The following is a 17,874-nucleotide window of genomic DNA, read 5'->3' on the forward strand; positions in this document are numbered from 1 at the left end:
GGGCCCCCTCGGTGCCGTGCGCGGCAAAGCCGGGCGCTGCCGCACCCCGGCGCCCTGTGCGGGGGCAGAGCCCATGGGGATGCTGCTGCCTCGGCGCTCAGCCCCACTGCTGACCCCAGCTCCCCTTGGCGCCGCCTCGGCTGGGACGTCACGCCATCGGCCACCAAGCATGTGACATGTGCAGGACATGCACTAACMCCCCCCCCCCCCAAGTCTTCTCTCACCTCTGACCCTAACCCTAAGCATGGGCTGACCTCAGAGCAGGCCCCCCAGCATTGCCCCTGACCCGGGAGTCACAGACAGCTCCCATCCCTTGGACTGCGACACCAGGGACAAGTCCCCTTGCTTGGCCTGGAGGGGAAATGTCTCGCGGTGCTCCCCAAGCACCAAGGCCACGCTCCCCCAGTATCCCTTGGCATCCTCGCACATCCTCGCCTCCCTCCCGCAGAGCCGCTCCGGGCTGGGACACAGCATTGCCCAAACAGCCCGGGGCAACGTGGACACTGTCTCTGCTCCCAGCTTGGAAACGGGGGGGTGGGGAGGGGTGGTCTCGAACACGGGGCATGACAACATTGGGGTCCCAAGCACGAGCAGCTGCCAAGGCGCCTGGCTGCCTGCCGGGCTCAGCAGGCCCCGAATGGGTGGCTGCAGCATGAATTGGGGGGGGGGGGCCCGAGGAGGGGAAGGCGGTTTTGTGCCCCATTCGACGCCTCACCTGTGAAAACAGGGATTGCTCGCAGGGGCCGGGGAAATCGCTCTTTCCAGAGGGCGGGCGGCTCACAAGCGCCCACTCATCAGCGCGCTCAAACAGCCCGCTTGTTCGCTCTGCGCTGGAGGGAGAAAACCGAGAATTATTGCTGGGGGGGGGGGGGGGGGTCCTCCTCCCTCCTTGGAAATGCCCTTGGGAAGAGAATAGGATAAATTTTGCAGCTAGTTTCCAGCTGCCCTGTGTGATCAGCCCTGGCGCTGACCCACATGAGCCAGGCATGCTCACGGACCTCCATCCAGGCATGCCTTCCCTTTCCTTGCTGTGGTTCCTGCTCTCCGGCAGGGCTGTTGGATAGCCATTGCCTTCCCTTCGGCATTTCAGCTGCACAGGAGTGAGCTGTTCGCAGTGGGGATGCGAGGCAACAGGGCTGTGCTTTAGGGCTGTGGCATTGCCACGGCAGCGCTGAGCAGCAGGCAGCCCAGCTTTCCGCATGCAAGGCAGGTTTCCAGCCTTTTTAGGTTGCTCTGGCAGTAGGAAAGGCAAAGACACGGACCACGGCCTCCCATCCCAGGGCATCTCTGCTGTCCCAGATCACAGCATGGTAAGGTCACGACTAACACTGCAAGAGGAGATGCCAGGTGAGAATGACTGCAGTCAGCTGGGGCATCGTATTGTCCCTTATTGCTTTCTGCTTCCCCAGTTTCCATGTTCCTTCCGAAACCCAGGTCCTTTCTGCACCAAACCACCTCACCACCCTGGAACGATTGCAGGCTGTCAGCACTTCCCAGGCGTGCCTGGGGAAGAAAACTTCCCAGCCAACAGCCTCGTACTGCAAAACACGCTTAGAGCACGCAAACCTGACAGCAAAGCCCTGGGTTGCACCTTGTGCAGAGGTAATGGCCAGTGCGTCATTTGCCAGCCTTGCAAAYGGATTTAACGAGGCTACCGAAGACCCTCCTCCGTGCTGCYGGGAATGCGAACCCTGCTCACAAGYGTTCAAAACCCCACACTGAACTAGGGAAAAACCACTTTCAATTTAATGTGGAAAAAGCTAATCCTCTCCTCGTAAAGCAAATATCGGAATGCTTTTCAATTCCTCTCCTCCTGGAGCAGCCCAAGCAAGCCCCCAAACCCCTGCCCAGGAGCTGCTTTTAGCCTTCTGCTCCGCCTCTCCAAATCTCAGCCTCATGCACACAAAACCTCTCCCATCCCAGCTCTCACCGCCGAGGGCAAGAGKCCTGCGGATGCAAATTGCTTCTGGAAGCAGGAGCAGCAGGATGTGGCCCACAGCCCCCGCTGAAAGCAGTAAAGAGCTGGGTTTTGAGTTTTGGGCCCTTGCCRAGCCCTAGCCCTGGATCTGCCGGCAGTCCGGTCCCGGGACCGTTCCAGGAGCAACGGCCCCGCTCAGCCCTGCTGCCTTGTCCTCACCTCCCGGAGGGAGGAACTGCGAGCAAGGCCACCGCGCCCCCCGAAAGCCCCTCTTCTTCCCTAGCCGCCACCCTCTGCCTGCGCCGGGGGGACAGAAATCAGCGGAGAATCAGGGAAGGGGCCGGGATGTGGGACACAGGGGTTACCCRGGGGGCTCCTGCGATCAAAACCAAAGCAACCGTTTCATCATGCACCTCTAGGGAAAGCATTCCCAGCTGCCTCCGCAWCCCGCCCTGGGAAAGCATCCTGCACCACACCGCGCAGGCAGCAAAGGGCTCTCCTGCCCCGAGCAGGGTCYTGGGACCAGGCTCAGGTTCCCTGCGGGCGCAAACGGGCCCAGCACCGCCCGTCCAGCACCTTTGCTCCATCCAGGCGAGCCCGGCTCTGCAACGCGCTCAGGGCGCTCCRAGCAAGGCTTTTCCCAAAGCAGCCGGAGCCCGCAGGCAGCGCGGCCGTGTGAAAGCCAGAGGCACCCGCTCTGATGGGGAGACGCCCCCGTTGCCCCTGCGGTCGAGTGAAAAGGAGAGAAGTGTCATAGAAATCTTCCATGTTTTTATTGTCAGGATAGAAATTTATATATAAAAGAAGTGTTTAAAAATAGTACTACCCTGCTCTCAAAATGAAATATATATAYACACACACAGATATTTATAGAGAGAGTTATTATCATTTTGCTATTTGATAAAAATCAAACGGGATAACGACTGATTCTGATACAATTCTGCCAAAATGAGGGCGAAGGGCAGATCCGTGGGGACCCTGCGCCCTGCCGGGGGCACGTCAGGGCTGTGCTCTCCCTTCCCTCGCTCCGAAGGGCGCGGGGACGAGCCGCACAGCGGGAGCCAGGCTTCCCGCGGGGCTCCAGGCTCCCCCGTCTCACGGCTTCGCAGCAGACATGGAGACAGCAGAAACTCCCCGGGCGCGCTCACCGTGTTTCTCCTCYTGCAAAGCAGCCGGAGGAGCTGCGCGGGGGCCTCTGCGGTGAGGCTGGGGCCAGCAGCAGCTGGTCCATCCCAGCTGCTCTAGGAAATGGCCGTGCATCACATCTCCTCTCCGAAGGCCCAAACTGACCACGCAGTCACATCCCACCTCATCCCAAACGCCAGCTTGGAGGAACAAGGTAACAGCAAAGGCTGAACCCATTTGCTTTGCAACAGGGGGGTTTGGCTGAGTTCTTTTTTGACTTTTGTTTTTTTTTTAAACACGCTCTGAGTCCCCCTCGGGATTTTGTGATACAAGAACAAATAACGACGGTTTACAATAATCTAGCAATAGCAATGTCACATGGCTACCGTACTTCTCCGTGCTCCTGTCTGAGCACTCCTGGCCTTCTGCAAGGATCAATTCTTGTTGGCAATCTGCTTTTCCAAGTCTTCGAGTCTGGCCGTCATCTGAGCAAGTGAGCGTGCTAAGGAAACCGGCGCGAGCCAGGAGAGGCCGGTGAGCCACGTATGAGGGCTGGGCCCCAAACGAGAGCAGACTGAGCCTTACTCAAGTCTGCTTGCGCCCAGGGAGAGCCTCACCTTGGTGTGCCATGAGACCTCAGGTGGGACTTGGCTTCCACGCCGGGATATCAGACACCGCAGCACTGCTTTTTGCTTTCCTTCAAAAAGCCTAAATTCTCCCCGATCCCATTTATCCTTTTGTCTGACCCCTAGGAGCTGTGTGCTGCCTTCTGGCTAGACAGAGCTCTGCCAGCACCGTTAGCAAGGACAGACTGCACTGATCACATCTGTTTCCTATCCGCTGCCACCCCCGCACCTCCCAAACCATGGATCCGGACTCAGCCCGCCCGGCTATGATGAGCCGGTCTGTCCCGCAGGCTGTCCTGCACGCGGCAGAGCCTGCTGCGAGCTCGGGCATCACCCCAAAGGATATTTTTCTCGGTCAGGCTCTGCAGGATGGCGACGGTGTTTGTCTGGAACTGCACCAGCGCCTCGCACTCGCACGGGCTGCGGATCTCCATCTCCCCTTTGCCCTCCTCTGAAACCGCGGGAGTTCGGGTGTTGTCAGAGGCACGTTCCCCACGGCCAGCGCCCCAGCGTCCCGGGCAGCCCTGTGCCAGGCTCTCCCCCCCCCCCCCCCATGCAGGGCACCCGGCTCTTTCCCATTTTCCCCTCTTTTTCCAGTATTACTAAATGGCTTGTGTTCCTCAGGCTGGATCCCTGCTTATCTAACAAAATCCCAGTGAGCTCATCTCCAGCACCAACCCACAGTGAGCAAGTCCCCACGTGGACATCCCCCCTCTAAATCCATTTGCCGCAGGCTGCAGGGACGCAGAGCATCCCGACAGTCCCAGGAGCTGCTGAGCACATCGCACTGACGTGCCTGTCCTCCCGGCCACTGCGGTCTGTAACAGGTCCCAGCAATTCCCCGGGGTGCCCTCACCACCGGCTGGGTGCTGCAAGGGCTGTCACAGAGCAGGAGTGGGTGCCGAGCAGCCTGTGAAACGCTGTCTTCATAGTGCTTTGAGGAAAGGCAGCGCTGGGCTTCGGTTTGCCTTAAACCCGGGAAGCAGGGCAGCTCAGAGCTAGGTTAGCAAGGGTGGGACACTGAGCTGGGGCCTGGAGCCTCACTGGAGCCCCATCGGATGCTGAGGACATTGCAGCGCCAGCTGTGCCATGCTGCTCATCCTCCCCAGGGCAGCAAGGGAGGCCACCCAGAGTAACCCAGTCGGTCCTTTCTCACCTGCCGGCAGCGGAAGGGCAGGTCTGGACGAGGAGATAAGCCATCCTTGGGGATGTGCCAATATCCCTTAACACGGTGTGACCCCAGACCCTGCCCTTGCAATGGCACCAGGAGCTGCTGCTCACACACCATCCCTTTCGCGTTAAGCACGCCCTGGCTCTACCTTCTCCTCTTTCAAATCCCTCCGAGATCCACCTCTCTCTGTGTCCACAACAGCCTTAAGGATCCAGAGAGAGAAACACTAGGACAACACCAGCCCAGCTGCAAAYGTGACCGCTGTCTGATGGCCCCCACTGTTGACACATCACGCATCTTCATGGCTTGTAAGCAAAGGGTGGCCTAATGGTCAGAGCATGAGTCTCTGGTTTGGCAGCCAGTGCTGGACTCCTTGCTCTGCCACAGATGTCCTGCATGTCCTTGGCTGAGTTCTCTAGTCTCAGGGTTAGTGGCACTGACTGTCCCTAGGAGACTACTGTGACAGTAAGAATATTAATGGATGTGACACAGGCTGGTTACAACCATCCGAACTACCCAGGACATCCTGCCAGGGGGAGGAGGTCTTATTTCATCTTGGGGCTGAGCTGGCCTGGTGCAACTGGGGATGGGGGCCACGGAACTGGCCTGCACCCACCTGGGCAGATGTTCAGCTTGAAGTTCTCCACAAGATGGGTCATGGTGGTGAAGTCTGCTGAGTAGGAGAAGTGCTGCTCCACCGGCTCGGAGGCAATTGCTCTTAGCTCCTCTTCCACAGCCTTGCCAACACCAACGGCGAACATGACGATTCCTGTGCGGGAGGATGGGACGGTTCCTCAGTACCGTGCACAGTGCAGACCCGCTGGCCCCAGCCCCAAGCAGTCCCATGCCAGCCAGAGGGAGCAACGCGGAGCGGCTCTTGTGAGGGATGTGGGGTTCCCAGGGGTGCTCAGCCCCGGGGCGTCCCCCTTAGCGTGACAGGGTTTCGGGGAGGAAGCAGTTTCCTCAGCCCTCTGCCCCCCGTACCTGATTCCTTTGCTCTCCTGGCCCATTCAGAGATATCGTCCTGGGAGCGCCCATCTGTGAAGACCAGCCCAATTCTGGGCACGCTGTGGGAGAGAGGCCTGGCGCCTTCCAGCTCGGAGAAGCTGTGCTCCACCATGTGCTTGAGGGCGAGGCCTGTCATGGTGCCTTTCTCCATATACTCCACGTTCATCACTGCCTTCTTGATCTCGTCCGCCGTTGCGTACTTGTTGAGGGGGAACTCGGTGCGCACGCGGCTGGAGTACTGCACCAGCCCCACCCGGGTGCCGTGAGGGGACACGTCCAGCAGATCCACGATGCGGTTGACAAACTGCTTCACCAGCTCGAAGTTCTGGGGCCGGACGCTCTTGGAGCCGTCGATCACCATGACCAGGTCGACGTGCCCAGCCCCACACTCTGCAGGCGCAGGAGGAAAGTGAGAAGGGCCCAGCCCAGCTGCGGCCCAGGGGACACTGCCGAGGGCACGGGTGGACAGGGCTGGGGCAGACCTGCTGGGCTTCAGGCCACTGTGTGGATGTGTCCCCTGGATTTGCTGCTAGGCTGAAGCTGGGAATCAGGACAGAGCGTGTCTAGACATCTCAGCCTGAAGACTTCCACTCCCACCCCAGCATCCCCTGAAAGTCTCTCCCCTAGGTCTCTCTTGTCCTGAAACTTTCCCCAAAACTCCCATTACATCTGGGCCACGTCTCTAAGGACATGAGCCCTCACCTGTCCATGCAGTGCCCCTTACAGCCCCCATCCAGCAGCCGGGGCTCTCCACCAAGCCCAGCAGGCTCTCTGCCCTCTCTTCAACACAGCTCAGATTCCCACTTAGATCCACAGTCTAGTTCACAGTTCAGCCCTGCCTCTGCTGGGTGCCCAAGAGCCGTGTACCGAGTCCCGGACATCGAGGGTGCCACACACTGCATCCCTGTACTCACTGTTACACGTCTTCCCGTCAGCCTGGAGCTGCTGTCCCTCGGGGCAAACGCAGTGGTAAGAGCCCTCAGCGCTCACGCACTTAAACTCACAGCCATGATCCACCCCATTGCAGAGGTCGGTGGCTGAAATAACAAGCCAAAGGCACACGGTTATCTTCATCCGAGCAGCACAGCCTGGGAACAGCCTGCAGAAACCTCTCCCTCCCAGGGACCCTGGCAAGGCTGGGAAGACGGCTGGCGTCACAGAGGGCAGTCAGCGCTCCTCTTCTCCAGGACAGGGGCTGTCCTGATCCACGGACAACCCTTGCTCAGCTCCCTGGAGAACAGCTGTGGAGGTCAGGTCCCAGCACCCCAGGTTAGGGGAGTGGGAAGGCTCAACCCTCGGGGTCCAGCTGGAGGAAGAGCATCCTGCAACACCTCTAATGTGTGCCAGCCCTCTCCCCCTTCACTGGGGTGCCAGGAGGACATAAACATATCTGCTGCATGCTGCAGCCTGCGCTTGCAGGGCTCTCCAGACCCGTGACGCTGAGATGGGACTCACCCTTGCATGACTTGCTGTCAGCCTGAAGTGTGAAGCCGCTGCGGCAGCGGCAGTAGTGCCCGTTGGGGACGCTCACGCACTCGTGCTGGCAGCTGTGGTTTCCAAAGCTGCAGTAATCGATCACTGGCGGGAGAAGAAGACACGTGGGCAGGCCTGGCAGGGGCTGCTCTGTGCCCTGAGCCCCACAGGCTCTGCCATCACTGGTGGACCAGCCATTGTGTGGGGTCGGAGCGCCCAGGAGCAGGACTCGTGCACACTCCTAGCACTGCACTAAAACCAAGAGAGCTCCTAGCCCTTGCTTTCAGCATGACCGAGGGCAGGGGAAGGTCTTAAAGGCAGAAAGGGAAGGGTTGATTTATTGAGAGATGAGCGAAACAGAGGAAGAGCAAGAAGCAGATGAAGAAGGAAGGGAAGAAGCAGCAGGAAGGGAGGCAGCCACCTACTCGTGCAGGTCTTCTTGTCCTGGTTGAGGTAGTAACCTGCGCGGCAGCGGCACGAGTAGGACCCACGAGCGCTGACGCACTGGTGCTCACAGCCGTGCTTTCCATCCGCACACGCATCGATGGCTGCAGGGGGAAGCAGACACCCCGTCAGGCTCCCTCCTTGGCCCCCTGGCACCGCTGGCCCCAGAGGAGGCACGTGTGCCGTCGGCACCTGGGGCAAGCCTGTCCCCCGGGGCAGCCGGAGCAAGGACTGCTCCAGACAGTCCCAGGGAGCTCCCCTATGCACAGCACCACGAGACAAAAAGGAAAAGTCCTGGGAACAGTGGCCAGTGCCAACCGATACAGCTTTGCACGCAAAATATGGGGCCAAAACATGGTGCACTTCAGTGGCTGGAACATTTGTTCTCCAGTACACAGTGCCAGGAGTAACGTCACATCACGGACAGCGTTTTGTGTCCACATGAGCCCCAAGTGTCCCAGCACAGAGAAGCGACCAGGATTTAGCAGTGCAGTAGTCTAGTCTGTAGGCCTTTCCTACTGCTGTCAGCAGAGGTTCCCGTGGTACAGTTGAGCCAGCAGGCAAAAAGCACAAACTCATTAGCACAGAGCACTGTTTCAGCAATTACACAAATGGGAGGCTGTGACACCCAGTGAATAGAGCACCTCAGCTTGTCACTGGCATTACGAGGTCTTTGCTGTATTCCAGCTTCCCTACACACGACCTGTAACTGCAAGTCCTCTATGGGAGTTAGAATAAAAAAGGGTTTTTACGGGAGCACGTCTTTCCGTCCACGTCGAGCCTGTACCCCGGGTTGCATTCACAGTAGAAAGAGCCGGGGATGCTCACGCAGCTGTGCTGGCAGCCGTGGTCCCGCTCCACGCACATGTCCGCCCCTGGAAGACAGAAGGGCATTACAGCGGTTCGCGGGCATGCCGGATGCGTGAGGGACCCCAGCGCCCGAGCGCGCCCTGTCCCTGCAGGCAAAGCATCCAGGCCCCGCGGAGCGGTCGCTGCAAGCTGCACACCCCGGGGCCTGCCAGCCCCGAACGCTCACGCACCCATTTCCCGTGCATGGACACAGACAGCTCTTGCACGCCGCGCAGGGCCTCAGCTTTCGCACGTAGCCAAGCACTAAATCAGCGCTCAATATTGATACCGTTAATAGCTTGAGCTGAACAAGCGACTGCTTGAGCCCAGCCGGAGGGTGCTGTTCTCCAGCCCCAGAGGAGCCCTGCAGAGGCTGGGAGCATTTGTGCCCCTCTGTGCAGAGGGGGGACTGCAGATTTGGCTGGAAAACGAATGCTAAGGCAGGCAGGCACCAGCACGGCACGGCAAGCAAAGGCGTACGGCCCGCAAGCGTATCAGGGCTCCGGGAGGCCTCTGGAGCGATATCGCCCAACATTGCTGTGTTGGTGCAGCCCTCCAGGCTCGGGCGTCCCCTGGCAGTACCGGTGCCACTCCGGGAAGGAAACGCTGCCTGAGGGACGCTGGCAGTGGCCTTCTGCCCTTTAACGGAAACTAGAGTTGGTGAGCAAGCTCTTGCCAACCAGCTGCAGCGCGAGGCATCTGGCAAAGCCCGTCAGCACAGGGGCTGCAGCCAGGCCCCAGCGTGTGAGACTACCAAACCGCACCAGCGCGATGYGGCTACGGGGCAAACCGGCCTCTCCGCTTCCAGGCAAGACCAGCCGGATACTGCAGAGCAGCGATACGCAGCCAGGATTTTATTCAATACAAATGTGCATGGGAAACACGCAGGCAGCAGATGTCATGCACGTGTCCGCRGAGGAGGAGACCCTGTGAGAGCCATGCTGAAACACATCCGCAGCTCTGGGATGGGTCATCTGCCCCATCGCATCCAGGGAAACCAGTTCCCCCTCTCCGCTATTTAGTCCTCCCATTACTGCTACTGCTATGTCCTAGCTCAGGGCAGAGCTACGGGGCACAGGCAAAGAAAAGCACTTGCTAGCAATATTTTTGCAGCTTGCTTTATCTCACCCACGCAAAGGAAAGGTGACCAAAGGAAAGATTGCCTGTCAAGGCACCGCATCGGGGAGCCGGCTACTCGCCGGGGCACTGATGTCCCAGCGCTTCCCCTTTGCACTGCTCTTGGCGAGGGCAGAGTGGCTCCTGGCACCTCTCTCACTGCTGGGGAGCTTTGGTGGAGCCAGCGCAGTCTGCTGGGCTTGTGGCCAGGCCTCTGCGGGTCACACAGATGGGGCTATGTCATGCAACCAGGGGCCTGACCTGCGGCTCCCACCTGGTGCACCTCAGCCTGCGCTCGCAGCCTCTCCCCCTCCCCACCGCAGTCGCCAGCGCCCTGCTCACACTATGGGAAAGCCCCCAATTCTCCCTCAAGAGGCTTCTCCAGAGCTCATGCTGGAGGAACCTGCTTGGATGCAACCACAAATACCCATCTAAAAGTCACCTTTTGGCCCAGTTTCTGTGCCAGGCTCAGAGGCAAGGAGTAGGCACAGCGAGCGCCCCGTACCACCTCCCCGCGGCCATGCTGGACTTCTCTTACCACAGAGCTTGTCCTGGAAYTGCTTGCCGAACTGCTGGATGAGCTCAAACGACTCCACCAGGAAGACGTGCTCCTCCAGCGGTGGTGAGGCCATGGCCCGCAGCGAGTTCATGTCTGCCCGCTGGATGCCCACGGCGTATATCTCAATGCCAGCAGCGCGGGCCTGGGCGGCCACTTCACTGACRCGGTCCTGGGGCCGTCCGTCCGTCACGATGACGGCGATCCGGGGGATCTTCTTGTGCGGTGGACGTGCACCCTCCTGCGTGGTGAAAGCCACGTTCATGGTGTACTGGATGGCCAGTCCTGTCATGGTGCCCTGGGCCAGCGGCACGATGTTGTTGATGGCYTTCTCCATGTCTGCCCGCTTGAAGAAGGTCTTGAGGGAGAAGATATTCTGCACCTGGCTGGAGTACTGGATCACCCCCACCCGCGTGGCGTTGGGGCCCACGTCCAGGCTGCTGATGATATCGATCATGAACCGCCGCATGGTCTCGAATTCAAAGGGGCGCACGCTGCGGGAACTGTCGATCACGAACACGATGTCCAGGGGSCCCGTCTTGCACTTCAGGGCTGGAAGGGGAGCAAAGAGATGGTTTAACCCCATGGCCGGCCGGTGCCCTGCAGGGAGCAGGGCTGGGAGCAGAGCCATYAGGCAGCTTTAGGGCTGCTCCGAGGGCTGCAAGGGGGGATGGAGAGGACAGGCTTGGGCAGCCCCCACACCGGCRCCTTCCCACTGCCGAATGAACCCAAAGCAGGTGCCTGGCAGAGCAGGAGGAGGACCCGGCCCTGGGGGCACGCAGAAGAGACATGTCCTGGCTGTGGGGCTATAGGGGAATGGCACTGTCCCCTCCTCCCCTATATCGTCCTGGYAGCTAGATCCAACTCCTGCTTCCTGCATTTTCGTCCCTCTCCAGCTGCCGATGGCCTCAGGCTGTGCCCAGCCTCCGAGCTGCTTGGCGAGAGCCTCTTGCTGCTCTGCTCTGCCCCGAGGGGCTGCGGAAACACCTCTGTCTGCCAGGATCTGCCCTGGCAAGATGGGTTTAGGCAGTGGTGTTTCCACCTCTGGAGCATCGAAATATAAAACAGCCTGGTGCCCTGTGCYGTCCTCTGCAAACATGCTCCAGAGAGAGCTCCCAGCCTCTGTGCTTTACGGGCTCCTGGGCCTGCAGGAGCCAAGCAGAAAAATGAAAGTGTGGGCAATTCTTGTATTCCTCCTGCAACTCCAGCCTCACCTGGTTTTTACTCCGTTTTGCCCGCTTCTGTGTGAAAGCAGAGCCTTTTCTTTAACGACACAGTGAAAAGCACTGCTAAGGGCGTGCACATCGAGAGGATTTAGCCAAAGAGCTTCTCTTTGATACCTGAATGTAACTCCCAGCGCGAACCAGGAGACTGTTAGCAAGTGAAATGCCAATRAATATATTTTGCTTGGCTTATCTGTACCCAAGCCTGGGAGAACTTGGCCCTAACGGTAAGCAGACACTTCAGGTCCCCACGGGATGATGTCCAGAAAGGGCTTTAATCGCGATTGCTCCAGAATGCCCAGAGGTCTCTGAGGCAAAGCTGGCTCCTTTCTCCATTCGGTGCCGCCACCRAGAGTGGGCATTGGGTCTCCCCACCTCAAACAGCACGCTGTTCTCCAAGGGTTTTATTGCCCCACTTCTTTCTCTCCACCAAACAATTCCCACTCAAATCCCACTGCCTTGGCCTGGGCTCACCTGCAGGTTTTGGTCTGGCTTCCAGCATTGTTAGGACCAGCAGGAAGAGAGAAGCAATAGGTAGGAGCTTCATCGTTGCTATCCAAGACCACACAGCTTCTGGGACTTGGGGAACTCACTATGGGGAGAAGACAACACGAAATCAGTGCTGAAGGCAGCCACTGCCTGCAAGCACTCATCTACGGCATCAGCACATCTCCCCACACCAACCCAGGTGGGATATCTTCAGCAGGTGCCCATGGGAATCGAAACACGTGTGCCAGTCTTTGGAAAGAAGGCTTTGACCTTCTGATTGAAGGAGTGGAAATGGGGGGAACAAGACAGCAAACTGCTTCTTCCCTGAGAAAGAGCCCAATGAGGAACTTTCCCATGGGGAACACAAGTCCCCCGGGGCTCAGACTCCCACTTGCGGCTCCTCCAGGCGAAAAGGCGCACGCGGTGCACCCGGGCAATGCCAAAAACCTCGGGCAACAATAGCAGTTGTTGCAGATCAGTTCCCCAAACTTCTCTGCACCCACGTGAGACTTTTCCCGCTTGAGGACTGGCAGTCTCAGCRTAGCTAAATTTCATTAGAGAAGCAATGGTTTGCCAAGCAAAAAAAAGCTGTCTGATTTTCTGCTCTGGGTGGAGCTGGCCAGCAGACAAACCTTATTTTCACTTGCAAACCAGGCAGATCTGATGTCCAGCCAAACACTTTTTAACTGGCTGCACGGCTGCTCTCTTCAGCCAGAAGAAAAGCAGGAAATCTGCACCCGGGAATGTGGAGCGATGGCTCTCCCGACACTCCCTCCTCACGGCAGACTGCAGGGATGCCAGCRGTGTGCTGGGTAGAGAAGCCCCCAAATTAACACCAGCAAAGACAAAAGCTACTCAGAAGTCCCTATAAGTCACTGGCAAAAAACATTTTTCCAAGGAGTTCCATAAATTTAATCTCTGTTTTTTTCCAAACTACCTTCGGAGAGCAGAAGGCAAAAGCCTCCACAAGCACAAGGCACACAACCGTGCCTGTGCAGATGTGTTTGCCCACGTTTCCAGGTCCTTGGCCAGGGATATGCCTCAGCACATGCCAGTCTGGTGCTCTCACTTCTTCAGGGCAAGCATTACCTTGAGCAAACCCACCAGTCTTCACCAGTGTTTTGCAGCACTCTCCTTCTCGGTGGCTTTTCTGAAGTGTGCTCTGTACCTGGACGATTATTTCATGTGTGTGACGTGGGTGCCCAAATTTTGCGGGTAAGTTTTTTAGACTGGTTATCCAAAACCTCAGCATGCCACTTCTCTCCCTCTCTGCCCATCTCTGTTTTCCTGCCTTGGCTTTTGCTGCCCTGGCCTGGCTCCTGGAGGGACATGCACTTATTGGGGTGGGGGGAGAAGGGGGGAAGTGTTATAACACAAGCACTGGCCGGGTGCCAACACTCCTGCAACATCCGAGCCTAGTAAAAGAAGTGAGAAACAATACAAGTTGCTAAACAATAAGGCCTTGGTATGATGAGAGCAAAATCAGGAGTCGTTATCTAGGTACCGCCGGAATAATCYGATCCACCACGAAACTCAAACCCAGCCCTAGCCCCGCTCCTTGTACCACTCAAGAGAGCTCTGTGCTCCAGCCTCGTCGAGAGCCCGCTGGGGCAGGGGACACGACCACCCTGTTCCCAAAGACCCCGGGGCAGCTCAGGTCCGGCAGGCCCGGAAAGGTCCTTCCAGGCACGAGGTGCAGTGCAGCCCCCCGCCGAGGACGCGGCCAGGGCCAGGGCTGGGGATCRTGGTAGCCCAGAGAGCACCCACGGCACCCAGGACGTGGCTAGGGAGGGAGAGCAGGAGGCAGCTCTRGGGAAACATAACCTGAGGGGATAAAACAGAGATGCAAGGACACCGTTCCCAATGCAAAGGAAGGACTGCGAGCCTGGCAGCACCCTCCGGCTCCGCTCTGCTCACATTCAGGATAAATCGCTTGTTAAGCGATCACTCTCAGAGGGGGATACCCAGGTTAAACTGGCATCTTGCACCCCTAAGAAACGGTCTCCAGAGACACTGATCTGCGTGCAAGTCTGGTGTTAAACTACTTGGGAATAGATCGCTTCCCTGCAGTCAAAGGAGACGATCTCTACGGGAAGGAAAAGGGACGACTCAGCATCACAGCGGCTGGAGTCGGGCTATAGCCGTCCTCACCCTTCAGGAGAAAAACCCACTGCAAACGCCCRGGGACATGAAGACAGACAGCTCCGTCACTGCCCGTGAGCAGGGATCTGCCTGGCTCGCGTCTGCCTGCCGCTTGTGGCATCGCTGGAGCAGGACCCTGTGCCCCACCACCGCGCAGGGCCGGCTCCGCAGCTCCCGTTCCCGTTGGAAACCTCGGATGCTGCAGGGTAAATTCCACAGTTAACACGGCTTCCCCCAGGAGACCCACAGCACCATGCCCGGGAACAGATACTAGAGCACTGCTTTTAAAGAGCACATTGGAAATTTGTTTTATCAGTAGTTATCAGCCAATGTTTATTTAGCCCCGTGAGGTCTCAGTTATAATTCATCACCAGGGTTTCCATTTAATTGCCAAGTGATAATGTGCAGCCCTGAACATAATGTATTTGATAGCAGGGATGCTGATAAGAGATTTCACAGCTGCATCTTAAAATTGTCTCTAGATTCAGTGTTCGCACCTGAAAAGTGACACTGAAGAACTCAGATGGACAGAAAGCCAGAAAAGGGCTACAAGAAGGAACTGGGGTCCAGAATATCAATACCAAAGTGTGAGACTTACTATCTATCTTTATTTTAGTCAACAGGAGGTTAAAAACTGACTTGCACCCAGTCACGTAGCTATCTCCGTGGGAAAGGTTTCTGACAGCAGAAATCCGGCAGGAAAAGTCCAAACCAAACCCAGCAGTTGCAGCTGAAGCCAGACAAACGCGGCGTGCAGACGAGATGCGGCGTCCTGCCCAGGCCGGCACCCAGCCCTGCCTGCCCGGGCCCCACGGAGCCGCGCATTGCCGGGGGGCAGCGAAGGGCGAGGAGCCGCTGGAAGGAGCCCTGCCGCGGCAGGGAGCAGGAGCCRGGCAGCGCTGCGCCGGCGAAGGGGCCCGGAGGATTGCTCCAGCCTTTCGGAAACGAGGGGACGTGCAGCACCAAGCCCCTCGATCACGGCGTTGCTCTGTGGCCTGCCGTCTCCAGCACCGCCTGGGGCACTTGGGTGCCTTCGCCCTCACAGCAGCACCACGCGCAAAGGGAGAAGCAAAGAGCCCCCTCCCCTTGCCCAGTTTGCTTTCCCCATTTTTTTTCAGCAGATTTTTTTTTCAGTGATCCTGTTTTTGGGAGAAAGCACTCACTAACCACTAAATATTTTGGGGGCAGTCATGCCATCTCTAACGTTTCTGCAGATCTCTGCTCTCCAAGTCTCGCTGCAATAGCAGGCTGGCATGGAGCCTGCATCTCACAGCATCCAGATAGCTTCAAAGCCAGCCCAGAGAGAGGAATGAGCTCTCAGGCCAGGAGCCAAGGAGGAGAAAACCAGTTCACGACTGATCTATTTTTAACAGCATCCGACTTTTGGAAGAAGCTTTCGCACTCCAAGGCTGACGGGAGCAACGTTGCCCAGATAGGGTATGGCACGGTGTCTCCATCTCACACACAGCACCAGTCCTTGCAGCAGAGACCTGGCTAGGACATTGCCCTGGCTCCGAGAGGGTGTTTCTGTGGCAATCCCCAAATCATAACGCCCAGCAGCAGAGCCATGGGGGACAYGGAAGAGAAGGTGACTGGATGGAGACCTCAAGCCCAGTGAGAGGCTGAAGGCCAGGTCAYCTCTTCCTCCATCCCCTGCTAGGTGGCTTCCACCGGGGCTGCTCCTGGCCCCCAGTAGTGCRGGGCAGCCCCTGCTCCCTCCCCTTGCCGCGCGCCGGAGGGAGGTGGGTGGGAAGCGAACGGCTGGCAGGCAGGTGCTGCAGCGCAAGGCAAACACGGCGCCGGCTCAAACGCCGGGAGACCTTGAGATAAAGCCGAGCTATAAAGCAGGAGAGGTTCAGCTGGGGCGAGCGCTGCCGGCAGGGCCGGGGGAGCCGCCGCAGCTGCAGCGACGGGCCGAGGGCTCCGGCCAGCCCCTTAGCAGGCGAGAGGGGGTCCCAGCTCGGAGGGGGTCCCAGCTCGGAGGGACACCTCGGACCATTTCCTGACCTTTCTAAGCAACACAGGGGAAAGGCAGTTTGTTGCTCTTCACTGCTGAAGGTGGTTAATACTTGATGCAAAGAGGGTGACGAAGGAAGAGCCACAACTAAGGGACAGAAGGGTCAGCAATGACCCCACACACCTCTCAGCTCCCCCAGTGATCTTGGACAAGGAGGACTCAGAGATGAATCTCCAAAGGCAAGCGGGTAAGTCGGCATGCCTTCCCCGGGCACYGGTGCCTCCTTCCCCCCGCGCATCCCCCCAGGGCTGCCCCCCGGCTTGCTTGCCTCCCTCTCTGCTCTTCCGAATGTCTGTCTGTCTGGATTCTCTGCCAAGTGCTGAGTCTCAGAAAAAACACCTACTTTGGGTTTCAGCACAGCCTCCTTGGCAATTCTCTCCTGGCTACAGGTTAATAGAAATGTTCTGAATATTCCTCTTCTGACTCAGCCGCGCAGGTCAGGGACCTGGGAGCATCTCCTCCTAGAGACAACCCAAAACAGCAGTGCCTGGCAGGGAGCAGGGGACAGGGCTTGCCACAAAGGGATGCACATCTACTGTGTTCTCCTTGCTCTTACACGGTTTGAGGGGTTTATATATTGAATGAGGGAGGGGATGAAGCAGATGGAGAAAGAGAAGGGGCAAAGGCTCAGGAGATGGCAGTGCATTCACAGACCTAGCAAATGCCCCGACTGTAGTGTCATGAGGAGAAAAGCAGACTTCAGATCATGGCTATGGAATCAGAGCCAGGTCTCGGATGCAACCTGGTTCGAGATCCTGTACAGCTGGGTACCTCAGCCTTTAGCCAAGATTTTTGTTTAAGGCAAGAAAAAGCCTGACTTCAGCCATTTGCCTGCAATTTGCAAACCTTGAGCACATTGSAGGAGCAATAGCGCCGGCTTCTTGAACACGCAAGAAGCCAGGACAAGGACTCGCTGCGCGTTGCAGGGAGCACGACACAGCCAGCACRCCTCTGACCGATCGCACTGCTAATCCAACACGGCCCGGCTGCGCCAGGCTTGCAGAGCACGAGCAGACCGGGAGCACTGCCACGTGTGGCGTGCTCGAGCACGGGAGGAGGCGGGCGGCAGCGCGCACAGCAAGCTGCCCTGCACGGGGGATGCTGGGGCACCCTGCACCACGGGCCGGCATGGCAGGGGCACGCGGCACTGATGCAGCAAGTGGTACGAGCTAATAGCACATATTTCTGCCCTGGACATCTTGGCCAGCAATAGAGCAGCCCTAGACACGCTATTCCTGTGACTCACACAGCCCGTCCGTCTCTGCACACCCTGCTTTGCTCTACACCAGACTGCAGGGCTTTTCTTTGCAGAGGGCCAACCAGGCAGTTTTGGCAGGCCATAACGTAACTCCCACCTGAGTGCTATTCAATAGCAATGCCAAAAAGCCCTGAAACGGACTCGAGGGCCTGGACACAGACTCCCCTGCTCAGAACCTATCTCATGCTCAAAACCTGCCCAGACAGCAGTAGCAGGACAGCAAGACCTGGCCTCAGGCTGGAGAACAGGGAGGCACATTTGCACCTGTCCTTGGTGAGACAGAAAGCGATCCTTCAGGTCCATGCCCAGGAGAGAAACAGACTTCCCAAAAAGCACATATAGGACCAAGAAAGGACGACAGAAGTGTGAGCTACTCCAGCCCTGTGGGCAAGGATCAGAGCTGACGGAAAGATTCAGGCAAATTATGCCTACCTGGAGGCATCTGCTGATGTCAGGTTT

The 17,874-nt window shown here is 58.1% G+C and overlaps 2 protein-coding genes across 2 annotated transcripts in view; one reads left to right on the top strand and one right to left on the bottom strand.

Annotated features, from left to right (window-relative positions):
• Positions 1-3,477: 3,477 nt before the first annotated feature.
• MATN4 (matrilin 4) lies at positions 3,478-12,056 on the bottom strand. Its single transcript, XM_026076772.1, has 10 exons — positions 11,984-12,056; positions 10,269-10,838; positions 8,518-8,640; positions 7,747-7,869; positions 7,304-7,426; positions 6,763-6,885; positions 5,825-6,238; positions 5,457-5,609; positions 4,016-4,120; positions 3,478-3,536 (listed from the first exon to the last, which is right to left on the bottom strand). Exons 1-10 carry the CDS (start codon positions 12,054-12,056, stop codon positions 3,478-3,480), a joined length of 1,866 nt encoding a protein of 621 aa, XP_025932557.1.
• Positions 12,057-12,103: 47 nt separating this feature from the next.
• RBPJL (recombination signal binding protein for immunoglobulin kappa J region like) overlaps positions 12,104-17,874 on the top strand; it is a 29,005-nt gene continuing 23,234 nt past the window's right edge. The window contains exon 1 of the mRNA XM_026076796.1: positions 12,104-12,197. Within this exon, the coding sequence (XP_025932581.1) occupies positions 12,104-12,197 (94 nt within the window). The remainder of the gene's footprint in view (positions 12,198-17,874) is intronic.

Source organism: Apteryx rowi, unplaced genomic scaffold (assembly GCF_003343035.1).
Source record: "Apteryx rowi isolate R43461 unplaced genomic scaffold, aptRow1 scaffold_44, whole genome shotgun sequence".
NCBI lineage: Eukaryota > Metazoa > Chordata > Aves > Apterygiformes > Apterygidae > Apteryx > Apteryx rowi.